The following is a 26,671-nucleotide window of genomic DNA, read 5'->3' on the forward strand; positions in this document are numbered from 1 at the left end:
TGGCTATTCAGCTCCACTGATTTCACAAATTAAACAGTCGCCATCCCATGTGCTGCCTCGGAGAGCAGGGTTATTTTTATTCAATCTAATACAGCTTGTAGGTCAACTCAAGCTCCCTCTTGGCAGGAGAGAGTTAGTATTGTACAGCAGAAGTGGGGGAGAATCCCTGTCCTCTTAACCCCCAGCAAAACACAAGAAAGATGAAAACCTCTATTGCAGCTAGCCCCACGAATGAGCCACCCACACAACCGACTGCTCCCAGGAGACTGACTGGAAACTCAAGAAGTTGGGACACCAGCTTTTCCGTGTAAACCTACTTTATCGGCCTTCTAGTAGGAATATCCCAGTGCATTTATCTCAAAGTGGATTGTCATTCAGATGGTTTGAGCTCCTGGGCCCGGCTCTCCCCAAACAGAACACCTGCAGCTCCCACTAGAGCCTACCTCCTAGCGACCAGGGGAGCATTAGGTGAATAGGGTTCTGTGTGTACAGAGCACACCTGAACTCTGCCTTGGCTGACCGAATTGATGCTAATCTATGGTTACAGGAGCTGTGGAGGGATGAGAATCCCTGGCAATCCTTAAGGGTCTGATGACTGAACTCTTGCTTCATGCGTTCCTTAAAATTCTTGCATGTCATAGTTAGACACTTGAGTGTCACTCTTCTCTCTGGATTTTTCTCTTCCACCTTTCAATGTCTCAGACATCTGCCTGTAGATTCCTTGTATATCTGGGTCATAAGGAAGCTCTTGTTCAGGCACACTTCTTGAAGACATTGTATAAACTCTCTCCTCAGGAGGCTGCCTAACATGTTAGGGGGCTTGATTATCATCATTGAGAGACTAAGAGTCAGTTTATTCTATTGGATTCCACTAGTCCCTTGCTAACAATGTTCATTCAAGCTCTATTGCTCTGGAGATGAGGGGTCTGCTTCTGGCCTCCGAAGGAATGCGATTCTAGGAGAGGGAATGCCGATCCAATAAGTTAGCAAGTATTCAACAACTCTGCTGCTCAATTAAATTTGGGGGTTGGTGCTATGGCAACTGTTTCACTATAGCGTAGCCTTCTCTGTGCTGGGCTGGTCAGAGAGTTTGAGGCCAGAAGGGACCCAAGATCATTTAGTCTGACCTCGTGCATGACTCAGGCCACCAGTACTGCCCAGCGCCCACACGCTAAACTCAACAACCAAAATTAGGCCAAATTATCACAGCCCACAGGAGACTAGACCCTTATGTGCCGCAGGCAGAGAATAGTAGGAATTGAGGTGCACCAGAGCCCGAGACCTGTGCAATTAGCAGGGAATTGATTAAGTGAGAGAGATCTGGATAATCCTGGCATGTGACCCTCACCCCATGCTGCAGAGGAAAGCAACCCCCCCCCACCCCAGATCACAGCCAGTCTGACCTGGGGAAAACTCCTTCTGGAGCAATCCGTTAGACCCTGACCATGTGAGCAAGAACCAGCCAGGCAAGCATCTGAGAGAGAATGCTTGCCTGCCCGCCTGTCCGGTGTTCTGCCTCCAGCCAGGGCCATCTCTGAAGAACAAAAAGCTTGCCTCAGAATACATTTTGGGGTGTGTGTGTGGGGAGGGGGAATCCCTTCCTGACCCTTGCAGGTAACCAGCTAAGTCCTGAAGCATGAGATTTTAGGAACACAAGGCATGAACCAGAAGAGACCCCGAGGGCAGCTGAGCCCTGCTCTTCCCGCCCCCCCCCCCCCGCCCCAATCACAAGCAACCCTGCCATCAGGGCTGGATTAATGCAGGGGCTTTAGGGCTTGCAGCTGAGGGTCTCCGGCTAAGATGTGAAATATAAGGTTCTAAGTGCTGGGGAAGATGCTGCTTGTGCGTAGGTTCTGCAAAGTACATAACACAGCCAAAGTGTGGGATGGAATTTAGGTCTAGAGTTCTTGCATGCTGCGTGCTTAACCTGGCAAACTAGGTAAAGTAGATTGGTCAGAAATACCTGGAGCTCTTGGGGAACCCAGCTGCACAGTCCCTCGAACAACCAGCTTGAAGATACCATTCGAGTCCCCTTTATCAAATTACCTGGTGGATGTGGTGCACCCTGTGATACTTGAATTAGCCAGCAGAGCATGCTGAACGACATTGCCATCAACTGGTATACAGAGAGCATTCCGTCTTCAGCAGACCGTTCTGAGTGCCTGTTGCCCTGTGGGGAGGCCAGGAAGAAGGAATGAATATGGATACTTCTAACCTTCTGCTCTGCCAAACACGTGCAGTCAGTGCTCCCCACGGGGCTCAGTTACTAAGGCAGGTAATCTTGGCAGCGCAGGCACCTGTGCTTCACTGGAATCCATGCACGCTGACAGGCGATAATAAACTCTCCTGAAAATGAGAAATCCAAGAATTCAGCATCAAACGATTTATAAATAACGTGATTTTTCCAAAACATCCCTTTGTGTTTTTCCAACACTGGACATCTCTGTCTCACTAGGTTCATGTTCTATGACAAGTTAAATGTTCTCTGAAACAAAGCAGAGATTTTCTGCACCTTGGGGTATTCTGTAGCCCATGGATGAGTGGGAAGAGTGGAGCTGCAGCCTAATGCGAGGGGAAGGATGGGCAGGCTAGAGCATGTGGGATGCTGGCTTCTGGGACTCCCACCCTGTCTCTTTGCTTGGCACACTTTAGCACTAGTGGTGTCTCAATGCCTATGGGACAGTATTAAGAACAGGCATGCATCTGGGTGAAAACTAGATCGTATTGTTTGAGAGGGGAAGGAGGGTCAGAGAGCAACTAAAGCAACAGTGTGAGATGCTGGGGTCTGCGAAAGCTCCCGCTTGTTCCTGTCGTTAGGGGCCCTGGGGCTCGGGACATGGAGTTATGATGTGCAAGAGAAGATGGAGCCAAGGAGCACAGAGGACTGTATCCAGACAGGCCCCACAGAGATTTCTGGGACTTACATTTACTGTACTTGTCACTCCACTGCAGCTCTGAAGGCTGATTTGCATGTGTCTGCTTTCTTAGCTGCTGTGCAGTGGTAGCGCTAAAGAGAGATCTGAAATCTCAATACTTTCCTGTCAGGTTGTGGTGCTGGCAAGGAGCAAACAAGCGCTGTGCTGTGCTTTGAGAAACGTGCTTTATTGCCACTCCACCAGGAAGCAATATTTGAACATCTCATTAGCTTTTAAGGCCTCTCTTTTATGTGTTTTTATTCTGTTATCCAGATGTGCATATATTTGGTTAATTTCTCTATTAAGCTTCAGTAGCAGAAACATCTGTCTCTTTGGTCTTTGGAGATGGTCTCTCCCAGGGGATCTCTCTTCAAAATGGCAGCACGAGTGGATTTTATAAATATAATTTAAAAGGGCAAATAATTAATTTTGTAAAATATTGATTGCTCCTTTGAGAGCTCCCTAATACAATCATGGCGGTTCTGTTACCTGATATCAGATCTGATCAATCAGCGGGTCCCTTGGAGAGGGGATATTCCATTAAATTTCAGTTACAATACAGCCAAATGGACTGCATACAAATTTGCCTAGCAGGTACAATGGTGTGTTGCAAATATGGAACTCAGCAGCATTGCTTATTGGTTGAAGCATGTGGTGGAGGAAGGAGAGAATCTAGCTTCTGTTCCTGGCTCTAGAACAAACACAATGTGCTTAGGAGAAGTCTCTTCCCATTGTCGACTGAGCATGACACCCACTGAGGTCTGACACACTTAAGTTTATTAATTCAGACCTTTGTTTGAACAGAAGCATGCTTTGGGATTGCAATTACTATTAAAGTAATGAATGACATATAGAGAGAGAGGGGCGGGGGGGGAAGAGAAAAAGGCTAGCTATTTTCTCCTGGGGCATCAGCGGGTCACAATGGGTTTCTCCTACAAAGCTCTGACTGTCTCTGATAATCTATCCTGTATTATATACATCCAAATTGCGTATTCGTTAGTTCTCTTTCAATAACCATTAAGTATCATGAATATTACATATCTTATGTAACTCATACAGTACACGTGTAAACTTTAATTGGCATAACTTCTGTTTATCTTTGCTAATTTCCTGTTATTTCTTTTCTCTAATTGCTTTATTACCATTGATCATGCAAATTTGGCCAGGTCACTTTGACTCTTTACTCTGTGTAGGGACTTTTTACCTGATTTTTCTCTAATTGTCTCTTGGTGGTACGTTTTGCGTATCTGTCCCAATAACTCCCTTCAGTTTATGTAATATCTGTGGTCAAAACCTCTCCTTTGCTATGCAGCCTCGGCTGTAAGCAAGTTTGCTGACTAAGAAGCTTGCTAAGAATACACTTGGGTCAAACAAAGCTGAAGCCAGCCAGTCAGTACAAACATCACCTCGGTCAGTCCAAAAATACTCATCAGACGCAACTTATAGCACTTCTCACAACCTTCTTTGCCTCTGTTTCTTCATCTGTAAGGTGAGGACAATGTGCTCCTCCCAGGGATGATGTGTGGCTTCATTCATTACTGCTTGTAGAGTGCTTTTGGGTCTTTAGTAGACAGGTGCTAGAGGACAATGAGTTGTTAGTGTAAATTGTGTAAGGTTCTGCATTATTGACTGTTTTCCTTGTTAGCCCTTGTGTCTGTCACACTTTGCTGTAATTAAATCCAAAGCAGCCCAGAGTAACACCACTGAGGTAGGGAAGGAGACCCAGTAGGGCTTCCTCTTCATCCTCCACCCACCTCTCCCACACCCATTTTACTTCTAATACAATAAGACTCCATTATGGGCATGTAAGGAAGCTGCTGGCTGGGTCATTTGTGAGGAGTGAACCCAAGATCTGTGGATTTAAAAGCATAAGCAGATACTGCCTGAGCTTCAGGTCTGTGTCTATTAGCTGGAGGTAACAGCAGCCTCATACCTGCCCATGTAACCACGAGAGGGACACGCAGAGCCAAACTATGTTAACATGGGTTATGTGCAGATCTTTTGCCTAATAATCCCCCTGGAATTGTGGGTATGATGAGATAGCTAGTGTGTCCTGCTGACGTTTTTAACCACAAAGAGCTCTATCTGGAAAGGGCAGAAAAGTGTCTAAAAAAGTGATGTGAAAACTGAGTCCCCCTTCTTCCCCCCACCTCCCCAAATCAGAAACCCCTGAGCCTAGAGGAAGAAACTAGCTGCCAGTGACTTGTGCTTGCAGTCTGTTTTTTAAATTGTCATTCATTTGTTGAGGGATTTTATTCATCGCTCTAGATTTTCAAATAACGAATGCCCCATCACTGGGCTATTTGGTGATTATGTAAATAGTCGCACAAGTGTGGTGAATAATAATAATAATTCCTCTAAACTCAGCTGTGACCTGGAAATACAGGTGCTTCATTTGAACATTCACAGCTCGAAATGAAAGCTGCAGACCATGAAATGCAGGGAGGGAGGTTATTTGCGAGAAGTACTGGTTTTGTCAGAATTTGTTGCTGTAAATAATTTCAGCATCGCTTTAATCCGCTCTACTATAATGTAGGAAAAGAGCATTAGCTGAACTATGCCCAGTGGATTGTGGCCAATTTGATTGGGCTTTGGAGTAAAATGTGTGGTCTGCATTGTAACCAACACCCCCCTGCAAATGAATGATCGAGGATGGAGAGAGCCAAGGTTTGTATTCAGTTCACTCTGAACTTCACTTCATACACATTATATTTCTTTTAAGTATTGCTCGTTGTGCTGTCCAGAAACAGCCCTCTCTCAATTTGCTGCTCAGATACTGAGAAGCCTAATGCCGCTAAGCACCGTTGGTGATGATCAGCGGAATTTATGAAGTGGTACAATATGGTGGGTCTGGCAGGGGGCATAGCAAATGGCCAAATCAGCAGTAATATCATTTGATGGAAGAACTAGCATCTGCCAGGAATACACCGCAGAGGCTGGCAATTTAAGGCTTACAGATAACTAAACTTGATGTTGGGGGCGTGGGGGGGGGGGGGGAATTCTGCATGTGAATAAAAACTTCTTTTATTCTATGGAAACCGAAGGTAGAGATGAGACTACTTATTCTCTGCTATTGAGAGGCAAGCAGGTCGTGGGTTGTGTTTTGTCTGAATCTCTGCCCTCCCCCCCCCCCCCAATCCTCAGGTTGGCTTGGGAATCCCTTATTCTCTGGGGAAAACTTTGTACCAAGCTCACAGTTTGCAAACTCATGAGTAAAGCTACTTTTTAGTCACTGGTATTTCACAGGCAGTAAACCAGTCCATGACTTTTACTATATACCCCTAACTAAAACTTGGGCTGGGGGACCGCAGGTGCTCAGGGGGGAGGAGGGGCGTGGGGGTTCCGGGGGGGGGGGGTTGTGGCCTGCGATTCCCCACTGGTGCTGGGAGGGGGGAAGGGTTGGCAGGGCTGGCAGGCTACCTACCTGGCTCCAACCAGCATGTCCCTGTAGCTCCTAGGGGGAGGGGCAGCCAGGGGGGCTCCGCGCGCTGCTTCCGCCATAAGCGCCAGCTCTGCAGCTCCCATTCGTGGGGAACGGGGGTGGTGCCTGTGGGCATGAGCAGTGCATGGAGCCCCCATGGCTGCTCTGCCTAGGACCTTCAGGGACATGCTGGTGGGAGCCGGGGAGCACCCCAGGTGAGCACCGCCACACACCCAACCACCTGCCCCAGCCCTGAGCCCCCTTCCACACACCCAAACTGCTGCTGCTGGAACCAGCACCGGCTGCTGCAGAAGTCACGGAATCCATGACTTCCATGACAGACACACAGCCTTACTCAGGAGGGAATCAGTAATGACAATGTTTTTTAATTATTGTCCGTTAACTGAATAAACAAGCTACTCTCTGTTTGTCTGTGACTGAAGTTATAGCACAAGTTCCTGAGAGCTAGCAGTTATCCTTAATATCCTCATTGTATCAGTTTAAATGTTTGACAGTCTTTATATTCCAAAGTGGGTATTAAAAATGAACATTTTTATTATTATTGGTGATCGTCTCTTCCAATAAAAGGCCCATGTGCAACACTTACACCAGTGAAATGTTTATCACTGTGATAAAAATGCAGATGGTTCCAGCCTGTTATTTTTGGCATGAGCCTGTCGAGATTAGCCTTTATATGCTGTTAGTTTTAAAGAGAATCCCACTACAGAGAGACGGTGTCTTTATGACTTTCAGAGGGGTGAGTGAGTTTGATCCTGCCTCTCTTGGGGTACTCTGCCAAGATACTTGGTTCATTTCTACACTGGAATAAATAAATGAATGACTTGGTATAGCCCTGGCATGGAAATTACAGCTACTGAGAGTAGAAAAGATCTGTTGGGTCATCTCGACCGTTCCAGGATCTGTCCCTGCTGGTGACCTGTGATGTTTGGCCATTACATATGGGAATCAAAGTGGACGTTTATATTTAGTGTAAAATGATATCTAGTATCTCAGGCCTGGTAGTGGCAATGGTGCATTTGGAAAGGGCAGCACCATTTTCCAATGTGTTGGAAACTGACCTCGCCCAATCCCTTTTGAGTAACTTGGATCAGAAAATGGGAGAATTTCCAGCAATTTTGATGTTTGTAAAGTGGAACACTGTGCTTTGCTCCAAGGAGCCGTGTGGGCTAACCTGACCTAATCTCAAGCATTAAAGTCAATTTCAATGTGGTATTTAATGTCAAGTGGTTGTCATGGGATTAGTACTGAAAATCACTTGTTCTAATGTCATGGTATTTCTAGACCAGACTTACACACGTGAGTCATGTCCCTTTGCTGATCTTTTGGTTGTAGTATGAAGAGCTGTGTTGCAAGATGCTACTCAGAGCCCAATGCTTAGCTGTCTTTAGCTAGCTAAAGATTTTTCTACTAGTAAAAAAATATCACCATGGTATCTGAGCGTTTTAATCCTCTGGAATGAAAGCTGTGCCGTTAGTGGGAGTTTTGCCATGACCCTCAGTGACACCAGCATTTCACCACTCAGGTGTAATTGTGCACCATAATGTGTATCCTGGAATTCTTCTTGCCACTGTAAAATAGACATCCCTCCTAGATGCAATTACAGTGTAGCTGGGTAGGTCTGCTGAAGCTTGGTGAGGTAGCGCTACCACAGCTGGCTAGTTCAGAGGTACACAGGAAAGTTTTAGAAATGAGATTAAAGACTCTACATTAGCAGCAGTAAGTTCTTGAACTTAACAGTTCTCAATTAACTTACAAGCTAATGGTCTGTTCCCCCCTCTTTCTCACCCCACCTGCCCCATTTCAGGGCTCTGTGGTTACCCTGAGATAGTTGCTGACCTTCCAGACCCCCCAAAACAGCATGTCCTCTGGCAATTTTGCTGCTGTTGTTGGCACAGTAGAAATGGGCAAATGCAGAACCTGGAACTCTGGTCTCAGCTGGTCAGGGAAGGCAAAATGGCCTTTGAAATAGTTTGCAGATGTGGTAGTTGTCATCATTACATTTCTAGTGTCAGCGGGTGACAAACTGGAATTTTAAGCTGTTTCAGGGTTTCCTTTAAAGCACGGCAGTGTCACTCCTGTGAAACTGCTCCGTGGGGTGTACGTCTGAGGCACATTGTGCCTCTTTAAAAGTGAGAAGTGGTCTGAATACTGTCTCCAAATGGTCGAGCCAGTTGGTCATTTCAGAGGCTGGATGTTCAGTGTAGTTTGTCAGGGTGGCTGAGATGGGTGTGAGTTCTATAAATTCACTTTTTAACACCTCTGTCTCCCATGCAGTTGTTTTGCTGGATTCTAAGGAGTCGCAGGCCGAATTGGGCTGGACGTCGCACCCATCAAATGGGGTAAGTGAAAACATATGCAGAGATGTTCTGTCACTATAATACAGCTCCAGCATCTCACCCGTCCCACCCCTGGTCAGCCTAGTTAACCCTGATTTAGAGCAATGGTGTGCGTCCAGCATTACTCGCCGCCTACATGTGTCACGAATCTCTCCTAATTCTGCATGGTGATTCCAGACTGTCTGGATTTATGGGAATGGCTTCGTGGCTCGAGTGAACTAGCTTCAGCAGCTGAGTAACGCCACCTGCGGAAGTGCATTCGTTGGTGCACTCCCTTCAAGGAGATGAAGACAGAACTCTTGATCCCGATGATCTCCTCAGGGGTGTCCAGTGCTCTATACTGTGGAGGGCCTTTGCTTTTGGCTATTGCTTGTCTAGATAGGTATCTGCCTTCAGCCACTAAATAGCATTAGAATGATGGGTAGACAAAATTCTGCTTAAAATCCAGCTCCCAGAGGTGAGCAGAGAAGCAGCGACACATCTCCGTGATGTGAACAGCAGGCTTGACAAGCTGACACAATGCTGCCTGGACGTGAACGGTGATGTTTGTCAATCCCAGACAGCCGGGGAGAGGAGCTGAGTGACTGTATTGATTATGTCAGAGGAACACTGCAAATTGAGCATAGCTCATGACAATGCGCTTTGCATTCTTGTACTAAGAAAAGGAACTCAAGTCAATTAAAGCTTTTCTCTCTAGTTCACTTTCCAGGCCAGTTGCCTTAAGGATTCACTCTGTTCCCTGATGAGCAAAAAGGGCAGGATCTCTGGAATCCTTGGGGAACTTGACCCCATACCCCTGCATGATTTGTAGTTTGTCTAAGTGAATGGCTGTGGTGCCGCCTCTGTCTATAGCTGTGCCCACTTTCACCTGAAAGGGCAAATCAGTGAAATCAGATGATTCCCGCTGCTCTTAACTCTCTCTTCACAAGTGACACTGCATGTTTGGAGCTTGGCTCAGGGGTCAGCTGGACTGGAACCTGTGGGTAGCTGGGAAGGAACTCCATTAGGGGGTTTCTTTGGTTATCTCACTACAAACTCTGCCACCCGTGGAAGGACTTGCTGTGAGCAGCCCTCAGATCACTTCCTTCTCAGGGCTGATGATCTAATCACCATCTCATCAATCAACGCTTCCCTGGCTGCTGCAGGGAAATGCCACTTCATTTACACTTGGGGTGAGTTTGTTCCTTGAGAGCATCAATGTCCTTGGCCTGCTTTCAGGCCGGAGATTGTCCCTGTTGGGTTTGAGGCACCTGGCTCCTTCATCCCCAGCCATCTCTAGCTTCTTTTGATATTTGGCAGTGTGAGCTGCTTCTGGGTGACAAATACTACCTGTCTGGGAAGGTAAAGCCATGAGAGACAGTCGGCCTTGGGGACTTTGCCCCCCATTCTGACCTGAGTTGCTCATTCTTGGCAGGGAGGGTGAAGTCCTTCTCGCCTGTCATTTGGTGGGCAGGAGAAGGAAGTTGGCCTGACACTTCCTCTCTTCTTACTCTCCATTCTTCCCCCCCCCCCCCCCCCCGCCGGTGCTCTAATTAGGAGGGTAGTTTCCCCACTGGGGAGCTGTAGTTGCTGCTGCGCTATACTAAAATACAGCTTTTGACCTAAAGCGAGTGGAGTTGCAGAGAGACTGACAGTCGCCATCTTCAGAGCAGTTCAGTAGGTGCTTGGAGAGAAGAGGTCAGTCAAATGGGATTGGAAACAGGCCCTGATAATACACTTTAGTCACTAATACAGGGAAAGCCATCCCTGGCCCTGCGGGAGCGAACTGGGGGATTGAGCACCTTGCCTCTAGCTTTGCAGACAAGACTTTTCTGGCTTTTAGAAATGAGATCTTGTTTTAGACATTAAATCCTGTGTCCATCCTCTCTGTTACTGGCTGTGTTGGGATTTATGTATTCTGTGGGCTTCAGGTTTTTTTAATGTCTGCTATAATAATGCACAGGTTAAGGGGTTTTTAGTGGCTGTATTTATAATGATCTCAGTATGAAGGGGTCAGGTATCAGAGGGGTAGCCGTGTTAGTCTGGATCTGTTAAAAGCAACAGAGACGCGTCTGATGAAGTCGGTATTCACCCATGAAAGCTTATGCTCCAATACGTCTGTTAGTCTTAAAGGTGCCACAGGACTGTGTTGCTTTTTACAGTATGAAGGGGATTTTACTTGGAAGACTGGTTCTCACTAAATAGCAGTTATCATGATGTGTGTGTTCTTTTTATAGTGGGAAGAAATCAGTGGAGTGGATGAAAACTACAAACCGATTCGTACCTACCAGGTCTGCAACGTCATGGAGTCAAATCAAAACAACTGGCTGCAGACAGGCTGGATTGCCAGGTGCAGTGGCCAAAGAATCTTCATTGAGCTGAAATTCACCCTGAGGGACTGTAACAGCATCCCTGGAGTGGTTGGCACGTGCAAGGAGACCTTCAACCTCTACTATGTTGAGTCAGATTCTGATCTGGGCCGCAGCATCCATGAGAACAAGCATACAAAAATTGACACTATCGCTGCCGATGAGAGCTTCACCCAGGGGGACTTGGGCGAGCGCAAAATGAAGCTGAATACAGAGCTGAGGGAGATTGGGCACCTGAGCAAGAGAGGCTTCCACCTGGGCTTTCAGGACGTGGGTGCTTGCGTGGCTCTGGTTTCTGTGCGGGTTTATTACAAAAAGTGCCTCTCTACGGTGCAGAACTTGGCAGTGTTTCCAGACACTGTGGCAGAAGCAGCATTTGCAACCCTGGTGGAAGTTAAGGGCACCTGCGTCAATCATTCTGAAGTAGACCTGGATAGTCCTCCCAGGATGCACTGCAGTGCGGAGGGGGAGTGGCTAGTCCCCATTGGGAAATGTACATGTAGTGCTGGCTTTGAAGAGAAGGATGATGGGTGTGAAGGTAAAAATGGCCATTCATGCTCTATTTCTATTTCAGGCCCCAATCAGTCCATCTCATTGTTATACTGTGTCCAGCACCCTGGTATCAGAGCACAATGTAAACAAATGGAATTGCATTTTGTCAATCTTGTGTTGTGGCTTTTTTTTTTAGTTCATTCTGATTTACTAATCCAATAACCAGAGCTTTATTTGGGGACCAGGGAATAAGAGAGTTGTCTTTTGTGACGGTGGTTGTACTGTGCCGACTGATTCAGCAGCATCTTTGACTAAACAGACATGCCAAAGGCTCAGAATAGCTTCAGGTATTTTCCATAACTTTGTATGTGCCATAAAATGACTCTAGAACATTAATATCCCCATTGTCGTGCTTTACACTCAACTTAATAATTCAGTGACTTTACAGCTTGCAAGGTTACATTTAATGACAGCTGTAAAAATGGATATAACCCCTACTTAACTAGTGTCACTTTAATGAGTCTGATGCTGAAATTCACTTCAGTTTCTCTCTTTTAAAATGATGGTAAGAGAAACTCAGCATTACCAAGGGGCTGAGTGAGCCAGGGGGCTGGTGCTGTCCTTAGAATCAGTGTTTGGAAATGCTTTTGGAATGGAGGAGAATTATTTTGTTAACGTCTTTTTCTTAGTTCTTGTTCAATATCTAATCTCAGCCCAGCATTGTAGCAAATGCTTCTGTAAATCAAGTTAAAAATGTCAAAATAACTAAGATGCATCTGTTCAAACAATTTCAAGGGCAGGATGCTGAGAGTGGCGTTATCTGTGCAAATACTAGGAAGTTCTTGTGCACCTTTTTGTCACAGACTAGTCAAGTGTCCCCTGTTGGGCACTGTCCAGGTTGCTGTGAGGGGAACCAATTGCCGGATCCTGAGTGCTTGAGGCCTAACCAGTTCATGTACTGCCCTTAGTCTGGGGTCCCAGCACGCAGATCCTCTGTCTAGCTACCCCTCTTGAGAGCTGAGGCCTCCATGTCCAACGGTCCAGCCCCTGTGATCAGTGCCGACTTCCCCTCCCACTGTACTCCCTCATAGCTTAAACACACCCTGTTCCAGAGCTCCGTCTGTGTGAGCATGCTGGTCCCACAGGTTAACATTTCAAGGGCCTGAGACTAGTGTAATACAATGTACATACAGCCTTTGCACAGGAATCTAACATGATTGCTCTTAATCGTACAAGATATACACAGATCTAGACAGAAATAATAAACTTTTCATGCATTTGCCTTAGTTTCCTCCCTACTCCAGAGCATTCTTTGGGTTGGGTTGGGGTCAGTCTTCCCTGTGGACCTCCAGGGTCCTTCTACAGCTGGTTTGTCTTCCCAATCATGGCACACCTCTCTCTTTCTCTGTCTCTTTCTGTCCAGGTCAGCTTGAGTTGACTTTGGTTGATCCCACATCTAAACTATGGATGGGACAAGCAAGCCATATGAGCAAAGTTTGAAGGAACTGGTTATATTTAGTTTGGAAAAGAGGAGATTGAGGGGGAACATGATAGCGGTCTTCAGCTACTTGAAAGGCTGCCATGAAAAGATGGAGAAAAGTTGTTCTCTTGCCACAGAGAACAGGACAAGAGGCAATGGGCTCAAACAATAGCATGGCAGATTTAGATTAAATCTCAGGAAAAACTTCCTAACTGTAAAACCAGTAGGACAATGGAACAGACGCCTTGGGAGCTGGTGGAAGCTCCTTCACTGGAGGTTTTTTCAAAAGGAGGCTGGCTAGCATCTGTCTTGGATGGATTAGACACGACAAATCCTGTATCGTGGCAGGGGGAGTTAGACTAGATGACCCTTGTGGTCCCTTCTAACCCTGTGATTCTATGATTCTAAACTGGAGGTTATCTCGGTGACTGTCAGGGTAACTTTATTTTTAAGATTGCAGTGGCTCTGTAGCTATTGCCAAAATGCAGATTGGGTGAAACCCCTGCTACCCTCTGCTTCTGGAAGGCCATGCAAGGCTGCAGAAAACTCACTCCGTGAAGAGGCGAAAGGACGTAAATATGTCCTAAAGTGCTAACATTTCTCTGTGGTAGAAATGCACCCGTGTGTTAGTGAGCTCTGCCTAAGGACAACAGTTCAGTTGTCAAATGAATACTTGGCGCCATGCAAACCTTAAATTCCCTTTACAGGATGCAGTGTGCCGGCCGTCTCTCCTCCTCCCCCGGAAGGCGGGAAAGCCTTTAATGGTGCTCTTGGTAGTAGTGATTCACTTAATGCCCTCTTTAAGAAGACCATAATAAAACTATTGAATTGAAATCTTGGTATTGTTCATTGCTTCAGTGCTTGTGTGGCAGCTTGCCATGCTCTTCCCATCTGTTTGGAGTGGGGAATTTACATAGCGAGTCCCAGAAGGCTCTTACTAATGTTTCAGGTTTCTCTGTTGAGTTTAAATAATTCATATTCTCTTAGGAAAAATATTTGAAGTAATTTAATGGACATAATTAAGTTTTTTTTGTTTTTTTTTTTTCCCCATTCACAGAAAGCAGGTCATTAGTCACTGTGTGGAGCTCCATCTGATGTCTGGTCAAATATCAAAATAATTTTGAAAAGTGGAAATTTCTTTAAACCTTGCATTAGCATAGTGCTAAGTGAATAATGTTAAAGATTTATGATGAAAGCATCCAAGGCCGCAGGAATTCTTCGACAAGGACAAAAAAATTAGCTTCACTTGAAGGCAAACAACAATGGCTTTTTGTGGATGTTAAAATTGACTGGCTGTGCAGCAAATCTGACTCCAGTGCTTTGCTCCCAAGATCTGTTCTGAGAAGGGCCCTACTCCAGGTTAAAGTTTTCCAGGGCCTCCTTCCCAGTGAAACTGTGACTCTGACCTCTGACAGCAGTGCTTTTGCCTACCAGTGAGGGAGAGACTCCAGTGGAGGCTTGGGGAACTTCATGGATGGCAAACATAAGTGAGGGAGAAGCAATTCCAGCCCATGTGATTGCGGGCCAGCTCAAGGGAGCAGCAGCTCTGACTTGGGATAGTGGGAGCTGCTTGGACCTGCAGCAGAAGTCCTTTCCCAGTATATCATGATGGTTGCAAGCCACCGTGCTGATGTGTGGGCTGTGGGTGAAGGCCAGCGTCTAGGGGAGAGTGTGTGCAATGCTGTCTCTCTCACACTGAGCTGGTCTGCCAGAGCATTTGCCATGGTCTTTTCTCTCCCCCAAGGAGAGGGCATCATACAACCTTGCTGGGCTATTCTGCTCCTCTGTCTGTTGAACACCCCCTCCCTTTCCCTCTGGGGCCATGTCTGAAACATGTGGCTTGACTGATTTGTGATGAATTGCTCTGAGGCTCCATTTGTCTGCGGGTGTCACTGCCTGATTTCGTGCGGGGGGGGGCTGTGAGCAGGGCCCTTATTTCATGAGGTGACAGGGATAGAATCCTAATCTTAATGGGCTTCTCTCGTTCATTCTTTGTTGGCAGCCAGAAGTACCTGTTCTTTTGTTCAAGGACAGCTCCCAGTTAAACTGGGATAAGCTCGGGGCAGACCATTTGTCTGGTGTAATGGGGGCCTGGCAGTTCGGGGGCCTGGCTCTTTGCCAGGCTTTTCCTCATGTTACACTTCAGAGCTCCCTGGCCTCTGTCTGTTTATCCTTCGAGACCTTCTTTGACACCCTTCTGGCTGCACCTCATGTTTGGAATTTGCTGGGAAGTAGCAGCATGTGCAGGACCAGCAGTCACCTGGCATCACGTCTGCAGTGAGCTACCCAGGGCTGGGAACTCTCTGAACGCGGGGGGGGGGGCGACCTGCACCCGCAGTAAGATACTGCAGGATCCAGCAGACTGGCCAGCTGTAATTGTGACCTGCCTGGGGCCTCTGCAGTAAGAGGACACCATGCCACGAGAGCACCTCAGGCAGGAGGCCTTAAATGCCCCTGGAACATGGCTGCTGCGGGCACAGTTCTGTGTGCTTGCTGCCAGTCACTATGAATGGAGCTACACGGTGATAAAAAGCCATGGTGTGCCAGACCAAATCCAGCCCTGCTGGCCTGGCATTGCACCTACTAATGCAAGCTTGGATCTGGCCCATGTCTTTTAAAACGTGGAAACGAGAGACCCTGCAGCAGGGCCGGGGCTCAGACAGAGCAATGAAATGGTTGGAGCAGCATTGCTGGAGTTAACATCTTCTCCGTATTCAGCCTTAAAGAGGGGTGCTGAGCAAAGCAGTATCTGTCTGATCCCCAGCCTCTGCTCTTCTCCCCCTACATAAGCCAGGCCCTAATGTTTCTTCTGATTACTCCCTCTTCCAAATGTTTCCTGCCTGCCCCGGTTCTGACGCGGCTAACAGAGAGTGCGCCTACACTGTGCCCTGCAGGGAGAGTGCCGAATTAGGCATTGATTGCAATGAGGAAATGATAAAGTAACTAAAGCTGGATGCATCTGAATGTGTGGGTTGCCCTTTGCAGATGAAAACACCAGGGCTGAGTCTTTCTCCCTTACCAGTGGCACTGGCCCTGCTCTGACTGGCCTTTAAAAATGAGCCCTTGAAGACAAGACACAAGCTGGCTCCTGAGTTAACTCCAGACCCACGTAGCTGCCAAGCCAGGAGCCTTTCCCAATAAATTAATTTTTCATTTGAAAAGTTTGCCCCATTCTCCAGCTCACAGTAAAAGTGAAGAGTGGATTCTAGTGTTTTCGATTTGTAATTGGCTGGGTGCACAGAGCCCACGGACAGGTGTGTTTGATTAACTCTAAATAGGAAGAAAAAATAAATTAAATGGTGGCAGGGAATAAGAATCATGCGAATAGTCATTTCCCCCCCCGCCTCCCCGACAATAGCATCCTCTGTGGTTCTCCTTGGCAGCCTCTAACCCTGAGCTACAATGACCCTGTTTGCAAGCATGACACGCTACATCCAGATCCGAGTCCTGTGAACCAAATGAGTGCTGGGGTCTGTAGGGAGTGTATCAAGCCTTCTGGTCAGTTTTATTTCCTGCCTTGCTGATCAGTACCTCTTCAGTTGGGTGCTATGAGATTGGGCGTTAAAGCCGGCATCTCTGCAAAGCAGAAGGAATGGGGATCGACACAATGAGAGTTGGATAAAATAAGCAGGGCGGAGTCATGGACTTTGGGTGGAGAGGATGCAGAGCTTAAACTTGATGTGGTGGAGAAGAAAGCTCTTTTAAGACGCTTTTCTCAGTGGGGAGCAAATGGATTTCTGTGTCTTCTTGAATTTGCAAGGCTGGGCTCTAATTAGATTATAAATCTCTAGTATTCTAGTGATTAAAGTCCTGAAGTCATCGTTGTGCTGAGGGAATATTCATGTTTTAGCACACTAATCAGCAGAGATTTAAAAAAGGACTAATAGGATTTCTAGCATGCACTGATCACTGCTTCAATAAATCCAAATAGTTTTGCTGTTCATCTTTCTATACAGCTCCTTTCATCCTAAAGGATCCCAAGGCAGGTGACAAACTTTGTATGTGTTCTCATATATTCTAAATCACTTCACCAGTCACTGAAATGCAGCCACCTCTAGCATAGAATGAGGAAGCTGTTGACTATCTTATCAAATAAGATGAAGTTCTGTCACTAAATACATTTGAAACACTCTTCTTGTTTAGCGTATGTCGGTAGCCAGATGCTGCTCTGTGCTTGTCTTTGTTTTGAAAAATAGCTCCAATGATCACATAGTGAGTGAATTAAGTCTTATTACACTGCAGCTGATCAGACCTGTCCACTCCTGCCTTTTTCCTGACAGGGTCCTCAGCCGCTGGGTCCTTTTACCCTTAATGTCATGAGACACATGCGTTGGTCCCCTACGTATCATTTACTTTCCAGTGTATGCAATATCTTTTGTGTAACTGAAGCCCTAATGTAGAGACTGTGCCTCACATATGTGGTGAAGTTGTCTCTGCTTCGTCTTCTCCATCCTTCTCCTCTTTGTATCTGCAAGGAGAATTTCAACCAAGCCCAAGGTTAATATTTACCAGCCAGATTTGTTGCAAATGAGACAACTTTCATCAGAGGGTGAATTAATATGATGACCAGTTTCCAAAAATAGCTGTCAGCCACTTTTCTTTGACAGAAACGTAAATTCGCGCTGTAGCTAAGTTTTTTTTTTTTTTTCTTTTCAATTTATTTCTGCCCAGTTTTGACAGCCCTGGTGGGAGCTGGCTGCACGTTAGTATTCTGCTGGGCTTGCAGCAGGCACTGGAGAAATAGCCTCTTTGTATGTAGTTCTTACTTCACCTCTATCACCTGCCAGTCAGCATCTTTTCCCCCCAGGAGGCTATGATCTAATTAGCAGGCAATTCCACAGGCTTTAGGACACCTTCCTTGTGGGGATAATGGCACTGAAACCAATTTTGGGAGGGAGGTGGAATCTCTACTGCTTTGTCAGGATTTTAAAAATCCTGTTAAAAAGGTGAATTTAGTGCTGGTGTAAAGGGTCAGCTTGACAGCTCGGGATGGTCTCTCGTTGCAAAACCATGCTCAGAAGTGTCCTCTGTTTGCCAGAAGCAAGGAATGGGCAACGGGATGGATCACTTAAATTGGCCTGTTCTGTTCATTCCCTCTGGGGTACCTGGCTTTGGCCACTGTGGGAAGCCAGGATGCTGGGCTGGATGAACCATTGGTCTGACCTAGTCTGGCCGCTCTTATGTTCTTGTGTGCAGAACAGGTACAGGCCTAGCAGTGGTACTGCATGCTCCTAACCCATTGATTTGCCTCCGGGTTAACCTGGCAGGACTGAGATCAGCAGAGTTCAGCCTTGTCTTGTATTTGCTGTGTTATAGGAGCCAGTGAGATGGCGAAGGGCCAGTCCACATTACAAGCCACCACAATAGATCAGTCTGGAAAGTGTGTGTGTGTGTGTGTAATAGAATGTGCCAGATTGTGAACCATTGCTGAAGGGTTAAATTATCTATAAATGCAGCAATGCTTCTTTCTCCAAGTGCCTGCCTCACTAACCCTCTTTCCCCTTCTCTATCCTTAGTACGCTGAAAGCAACGCTTAGATTGCGAGCAGTCCCCATTTACACTGTGCCTTGCTGCCCCTATAGCTCTCCTCTTCCTCCGAACGACAGGGAGTTGGATGTAGTCATTCCTGGTCCTAGGTCACTAGGTCTTTTCCTTAAGAGGTGCTGACAAGAACTCAAATTAAATCAAATCCTCAGGTGACATTAAGTAGAGAGAGATTCTTGACACGAAGACCTAGCCTACCCTTAGAAAGCATGGCCATGACAGACCATCAGTGTGTGTTAATGATGGGAAGAGCACACATGCGGACATGAATATGGAAATAGCTTTAATATTAACATAACAAAGAAGCAAGGTGTGTACTAATTGACTGTCTGGCACTCTGCACGCTGAGATGGAAATGTGGATTTTGCTGCTGGACACCTGAAGCTGTGGTAAATTTTAACCAAACTTTCCAACAGATTTCCACTAGTGGAACATAGCCTGGGTTTAGCCCAGTGCTCAGGAACAGCACAAATGAGATGGCAATTAGAAATGAACGTGCTCACTGAAGAACATCAGGGCACCATCCCAGAGGGGTGATGGGCTAGTATTATATTGTCATAAGGGAATTCGCACTGTATTATGTATCACTTAAAAAATGCACTTGTACATAGACTCCTAGAATATCAGGGTTGGAAGGGACCTCAGGAGGTCATCTAGTCCAACCCCCTGCTCAAAGGGGGACCAATCACCAGACAGATTTTTGCCCCAGATCCCTAAATGGCCCCCTCAATGATTGAGCTCACAACCCTGGGTTTAGCAGGCCAAGGCTCAAACCACTGAGCTATCCCTCCCCCAATGTCCTAGGCTTGGAGCCCTTTGTGCTGCAAAGGGCTTTTAGGGATGGGGGGCTCAGCTCGTGAGCTGCTAACCTGTTCTTGGGAGAGATTCCTCTGATTTCTTCATTTGTTTAACATATTGAATGAATTACTGTGGTACCTGCAGCCATGCTTACTACAAAGGAGCAGGCTCTGGAGACACATTCTGTCAAACGCTTGCTGGTCGTGAGCTCTGTTCTGGGCTTATCCTAGTTAATGCAGAGGAGGAAAATACATAAACACTCTCCTAACAGATCAGGGTGATGGTAACACTCAGCGCTGTGTGTGCCTGTTTTGCTGTTGAGGGACATGCGTGTCCCACAAGTCATATTGGCAACTTACTGGCCGCATCAGCTCATTATCTAAATTGTTGTTGGGTAACAGGGGTGAAGCACATTCTCCTCCCAAGTTGCTGATTAGATTTTTGAGCAGCAAGTCAGAATTGACACAGCACAGAGCACTGGAGACATTAATTCACTGTGTGAGTAATTGCAGATGTTGATTACTCACTAATATATCTACAGCAAATAATAGCCCAAATCTCTACTTACCCATGAACTTGGGCTGGGACAAAAACCTCTTAAATATGGATTTTTTCGCTTCTCTGGTAAGACATGTTCACTTTATTTGGGGCGCAGGGGAGTCTCGTGGTTCCCCCCCTACTCTCTATTGGCCATTGACCCCCCCGCACCCTCCACTGGTGATGGAGATTCTGCACTCTACAGGAATCAATGGGTGTTAAGAGAAGCACGTTCAGTGATACAGTGGGTCTCACCCTTTCACTAGTGTGGAATGTGGGGTGGAGCATAAGTCACCACACTTGTTTAAGGGAGATATTCAGGTAACTAACCTAATCCCAGTTTGAAAGGTGCCCTTATAATTGAGGCCATGCAAGTCTGGGCAGGAGTAGAGGGAGCTTTAGTTTTCTTTGTTACTCTGCTCAGGTTGTGTACGTGACTGTCAATAGGCACGTTGTAGTACCTGCTGGGCTGTAATCCTGTAAAATCAGCCGTCCAACAGAGTGTGAGAGGGTCTTGTGTTCCCCATTGCCACTCACTGAAAAGTGGCTGCAACAGCAGGACTCTGCTTGACTCCTCATCTCCTTTAGAAGAGCGAACGGCTCGTCCTGCTGATGGTTCGCTTTCCAAATACACATCGCCTTCCTGCCCTGGAGAAGAGCTGTGTAACTGTCTAGTGTTCTGTTGATCCCTGAAGCTAACGGTTTGCCCTATTGTCTTTCAAGTGTGTGCTGGGGTGTCCTTGCCTATATCTAGTGTGCTCTTCCCACAGCCCCTGTTAAGTTAGATTAATACAGTCCTACAGGAAATTCTAATAACCCAGTAAACAGTAACTTCCCCTTGCTGACCATGTCCCAGTCAATGTTCATAAATTATTACCCTTGAGCATTCTTAGATTGTTGCATAGCAATTCCAAGACCATCACACGCACAGGCAGAAGTGCCATTCAGGAACTTCTAACTTGTTCCTGTCTAACACAACAGCTGGAAACAAGGAGAGTCAGCACCGCTTGACCCGCCATCTCGCCAAACCCACCAGCAAGTGCCCTGTGGGAGTTCTGTCCTGTGTTGCAGTTACTTCTGAATAACAATCGATTTACATTTATCTTCTGACTCGCTGCGTCAATGGCAAAGGCCCCAGAGGGAGTGAACCTAACAGATAATGATCAAGTGATCTCTCTCCTGCCATCTCCACCCTCTGACAAACAGAGGCTAGGGACACCATTCCTTACCCATCCTGGCTAATAGCCATTAATGGACTTAACCACCATGAATTTATCCAGTTCTCTTTTAAATGCTGTTACAGTCCTAGCCTTCACAACCTCCTCAGGTGAGGAGTTCCAGAGGTTGACTGTGCTCTGTGTGAAGAAGAACTTCCTTTTATTTGTTTTAAACCCGCTGCCCATTAATTTCATTTGGTGGCCCCTAGTTCTTAGTATGGGAACAAGTAAATAACTCCTAGCTGCGTTAAATGTTTGGAAAAGGGGAGTCTGTGTGCCAGGCTCCATCTCATGCCCTGCGTGCCATCCCTCTGTGAGCAAACTGTACTTCTTCAGGAAGTCAAGATGCTCCCAATGACCCTGCTGTTTCTCCAGGTGTTTCCTGACTCTTACATTCCCTCTAGTCTTGCCCAAGCAGCTTCTGCCATGAAACTGTGATAGAAAGAGAGCTGATGTCGGGAGAGCTTCGTAATGGACAAAATGAGTCTGATGGGACAGCCAAGCAAAACTTCCTGCAGAGCTGAACATTTGTTGCCAGACTTGAGACTGCTGTGCTCAAACTGCTACAAATGTCGCACTGCTCACTCAGTTCGAGTCCCCATAGACAGGTCACCTAGCCCCAAACTCTCCCCCATTTCTCCCCCAGACACATGGGTCAGCCGCTCTTCTGAGTCCCCGCTCGTATTGTAAATGTGACGCTTCTCCCACCTGTCCCTTCTGAGAAACATTCCAACTAGTTTAAAAGGAGCCCGAGGCGGAGGGAAGGGAATGCGGGGGAGCTAGTGGGGTTGCTGGTGCAGAACTTTCACCAGTTGTGTGGATTTTTGTAGTATACACATGTTTTCCCTAAATTCTGTAGATGGGAAATGAAAGCTGTGCCCCGTGTCGGGGGAGGATTCTGGCCAGTCACATCACTCTCTCTCGCACTCCTACCAGCCTGCCGCTGCTTGGGCATGTTTGTTTATGTGGGAATTGCTGCATTGGCCAGAGTCCGTGGGACTGGAGGTAAAGTCATTAGCTGTTCAGGAGCTAGTGGGCTGCTTTTCCTGCTGAGGAGGCTCCCAGCCATGCTGCAGGGTGCTCTGGGGAAGGGATTAGCAAATGGGATAATTAACAACCCGCAGATATGGGGTGCGACTTTGGAAGGCTTCCTCACTGGCTGAAACGGGCCCTGTATTTTGCAATGTGTTTTTAATTAGTAACAGTTCTGTGCCCTTTCTAGCACCTTCCACCTGAAGGGTTCCAAGGACTTTACAACCCCTAACTCAGCTAGCGTCGTAGGCACTTCCCGATGAGAGACAAGGCCCAGGTCGATGTCATTCCAGTTACAAGCAAACTGTCCCAGAGAACAGTAGGTGCCACTGGCACTGGCACAGAGCTGTGCAATGGGGACAACCAACGTCGTGCTGGTTATGCAGTGGGATTCAGCAGTGGGCGGCATTGTACCTCTGCTGGGTGATTAGGCCAGGGCATGTTATTAATAGCTTGAATTGGCTGTTGAATCTAACCGTGTGCACAGTATAATTATGTTCTCTGGCAGCATGTAATTGTTGTTGGTAATGACGAGACAAGATTTACGATGGCAAAGCCTGGCTTGTTATCGGGGCTCCTCACCCATTCTTTACGTGCTCCGAACACTGAACATCCAGAGACACAAGGGGCGGGAGGGGAAGGGATAGCTTTTACTGGACCAGCTTCTGTTGGTGAGAGAGAAGATTTGAGCTTTACACAGGCAGGCTCTGTGTAGCTGGCAAGCTTGTCTCTCTCACCGACAGACGTTGGTCCAATAAAAGCTATTCCCGTCCCCCCTTGTCTCTCTATTAGCCTGGCACCAACCCAGCTACAGCAACACTGCACTGTACAGCTAGACTATTGCCCGAGAGTGCAAACACAGCAAGGAAACCGTCAGCCTGCCTGTGCTCTGGGTGTTTCCTTCTCTTCCTCCGGCAGTTGTTAACGGTCCAGCTATTCCTCAGATGCTGCCATTCTGCCTCAGCCTTTGGAGAAATGCCTCTTGCGGAGCAGCCACCATCTTTGCCCAGTGACCGTCCCTTTGTCAAACGCAACAAGGACTTTGGTTTGCAAATCCTTCCCCACCGTGATTCAACCAGCGAAGATCCTGCTACAGCACACGCTTGGAACGGTGTTCTGCAAAGGGCAATTAAATCGGGCCCTTTCTTGCACTGATCTATAAAGAAGGCCTGAAGTATCTGCTTTGGTTTTTACTGCAGAAATCTCAGGCGAGTCTTTTCTTTCCTGTATTTGGCTTCTTGAACCCTTTAGCTGAAGGGTTGCTGTGCAGAGCCCTTCATGAAAAGCTTCCCTCTGTAGGACTTCTCTACAATTCAAATTGGTTGTGGGTCAACTTGAATCTTTGTGTTAAAAGTCCACACAGTGTGTTGCAAATCTGGCTTTTTAACACGTGTTATCAGTCGAAGCGTGTGTGTAGCTGCAGAACGAGTTATCCCGCAGCTACAACAAAAAAGCTTTAACTAAATAGGGAAACAAATCTTCTTCATGGTGTTTAATCAGGCCTTATTTACATACACAGCTGGTTGAAATTTTTTGACCAAATTTTTTTTCCTGTCAAAAAGTGGCTTTATCGAACTGTAACAAGATAATCTCACTTTGGATTCAATTGTTAGACTTTTTTTTTTTTTTTTTAAGGAAAATTTTGAAATGAAATTAAAATTTTGTTTCATTTTAGTTTTTGAAAACAAATAATTGGTGTGTCCCCATCTTTCTTCCTTCTTTGCCTCCCCCGCCCCATTTTGACACTGGATGCAATAAATGTATCATTAAATAATGTATCATGCCCAGGGCATATGTGGGGTTTTGTTTTATTTTATCATTTTGTAACTTTTCAAAACTTTCCCAACTTTGGAAGAATTGCAGTGTGGCAAAGTTAGGGTTTCAGTTTTCCTTTTGCTTCTCTCTAACTTGTCCAAAGCTGGGGAAGTTACAGAATGTTAATGGGGGGAGAAAGAGTGGGAGAAAACCCAACCTCTTCCTCAGACTGTGTCTACACTATGAAGTTTTTAGCAACACGGCTGGTGGTTACAGCTGTGCTGCTAAAAGGCGCACAGTGTAGCCGCTGTTTGTCGGTAGAAGAGAGCTCTTCTGCTGACAAGAAAGTTCCACCCCCAACGAGCGGCGCTTGTCATCGACTAAACTTTTGTCTTTCGTGGGGTGGGAGGGAGGTTTTAATTTTTTTTTAACATCTCAGAACAACAAAAGTTTTGTCTTTAACTTGCCAGTGTAGACGTAGCCTCATTCATTCTGTTATACTCCATGCCCAAAAGAAGAGACAAATCCAAACTTTTTTTTTTTTTCCTATTTTGGAATACTGATTTGAAACAGCAAAATTGATTTGAATCAAAATGAAGTCTTCCTGCAAAAAAAGTCAAATTTTTGAATGAAATTTTTCATGTTGAACTCTTTCACAGGGGGACGGGGAGAGAAATCAGGTTTTCAACCAGTGCTACATGCAGGAGTTGTCCAGTATCTTAACCTTTGTTCATTTTCTGGTCATCCATGGAGACTTTTAAGACTGGTTCAAAAAGACCTGAATGTCTGTTACTCTTAAAAAAGCAGCGATGCCCCCACTGTATTTGAAAGGGGGAGATTAAACCTTTCAGGCCCTGCTACCCATCATAGAGAAGCAAATAAAGACACGGTTTTCCTGCCACAGACCCTAAGATGGGGGACTCAACAAAAATGGAAGAGATGGCACAGCTGCAGGAACTGAGTTGAGCGTCAGTGCTTGCTTGACGTGTGAGAGTCTTGACACAGTGAGCGCCTCACTGAGAGGTTAGTGGGTGCTATAATCGCTCACTCCCAGAGGTCAGATGAGGATGACGTAGCGGCAAGTAAATCAGAATGCCTCCCCTCCCCTCCAGGGCCTTAAACTCAGGACTTGATTTAGTGTCTTCTGCCAGAACTGGCAGTTAAGTTTCTTCATACAGAGGAAATGCAAACATCAGCTTTATAAAAGGCAGTTGCTGGCACTGAGTGAGTTATTGGCAATGTCTTTCCCGTATTGGCACTCAAATGCGTACTGCGCTTGTGTCCTTGTAAATCCTAAGGGTTATTTGTTTGCATTGCACATCAACCATTCTCTCGCTGTCCTCAGTATTCATCCTGTACTTGAATGTCAGAATTACTGGAATGTGGAACAAATAAAACGGCACTAGAGCCAAGATGAGAGAGGCAGATGTGGGGATTCAGGAGCTGCAGAAATAGAATATATTTATATACAATGTATAGGTTTTGAACACAGGTGTTTAAAGAGACTCCATCTTTGCTAAATAGGGAAAGTGCTTTTGTGGCATCTTTCCATGTGGCTGGGACGATGTGCCTGACTAGTGCTTCTTTAGATGGGAAGTCTGGTGCAACATCTGTCGTTTTGTTTTGTTTGTACAGCATCTAGCAGAGTGGGGTCCTGGTCCGTGTTCGGGTTCCTCGGCACTGTGATAATACAAATAACTCAGGATAATAATACCTAAATCCTGGCGTGCTCCATGCCATGCTGGGAACAGAGGCACTTGCATTAGCCAGGTAAGAAAGCAGAATTCAAAAAGGTTGAAGACAATCTGAGCCTTAGATTTGATGGGGGCCCCGTGCAGGTCACCTCCCCTCCAAACAGTCTTAGAAGAGTCCCCCAACTTCCAATAAATGCTAACTGGTGTTATAGCCATTGGAATGAACAGAAACCCAAATCTAACCTAAAGCAACAGGAAAAGACACACTTATTGTAAAAGGGCAACAGGAACAATGGGGCCTCTTTACAGAGAGACCGGCAGATGTCCAGAGCCTTGCAGAAACTAAGCTGGCAAGCCAGGAGAAGCCCTCCTGTGACTGAGTGGGAGGTGAAATGGGAACGCCTAGGGAGGGTGTGTTGGTTGTAGTCATCTTCCAATGGAAACCAGATAGCAGGTTCCTTAGTCCAGTGTGGCTGTGCACTGCATGCACATAGGGTGACCAGACAGCAAATGTGAAAAATCGGGACGGGGGTGGGGAGTAATAGGAGCCTATATAAGAAAAAGACCCCAAAATCGGGACTGTCCCTATAAAATTGGGACATCTGGTCACCCTACGCACATGACTTTCTTCCTAGTAGAGTATGTGTGATTGCCACAGCCTGGGAGAGGTCAGAGAGTGTCATGGGTACATGCAAGCCTTAAGTAATCCAAGGTATGTGTCTGATACAGCCTCCTCCGATCTGTCCATGGCTTTCAGGTACCATATGTGGTTAGGACCTGGTCCAGCAAAGCTCTTAAACATGTGTCTGACTTTAAACACAGAGGTGCTTTCCGAAACTGGGATCTTACCTGGCTGTGTCAAAGCATGGGGTGGAGGATAGTGTTGGGGGCCTTTTTAAAGGCTGTATATTTTAGTGTCACGGCTTTAATTTGAAAATTCTCTAATTTTTAATGGAAACAAAATGTTTTAGTTGAAAATTAGAGAATTTTTAAATTGAATATGGGATTCTTGTAGCTCTTTAGTGCAAAAAGTCTTGTGAAGCCTCAAATCTGCTTTTTCATTTAAATTAAAGAAAGAGAT

The 26,671-nt window shown here is 46.3% G+C and overlaps 1 protein-coding gene across 3 annotated transcripts in view; it reads left to right on the plus strand.

Moving 5' to 3' along the window:
• Positions 1-7,895: 7,895 nt before the first annotated feature.
• Positions 7,896-26,671, plus strand: part of EPHA10 (EPH receptor A10) — a 90,641-nt gene continuing 71,865 nt past the window's right edge. For 2 of the 3 annotated variants that reach the window (XR_004643596.1, XM_034754068.1), the window contains exons 1-2: positions 7,896-8,696; positions 10,910-11,579. Coding sequence is in view for 2 of the 3 variants with exons in the window: in XM_034754068.1 (XP_034609959.1) it covers positions 8,580-8,696; positions 10,910-11,579 (787 nt within the window). In the remaining variant the exon portion in view is untranslated. Of the gene's footprint in view, positions 8,697-10,909; positions 11,580-14,070; positions 15,161-26,671 lie in introns of those variants that run through there. The other variant, XM_034754070.1, reaches the window with a different exon arrangement.

The sequence above is a fragment of the Trachemys scripta genome, chromosome 20, assembly GCF_013100865.1.
Source record: "Trachemys scripta elegans isolate TJP31775 chromosome 20, CAS_Tse_1.0, whole genome shotgun sequence".
Lineage (NCBI taxonomy): Eukaryota > Metazoa > Chordata > Testudines > Emydidae > Trachemys > Trachemys scripta.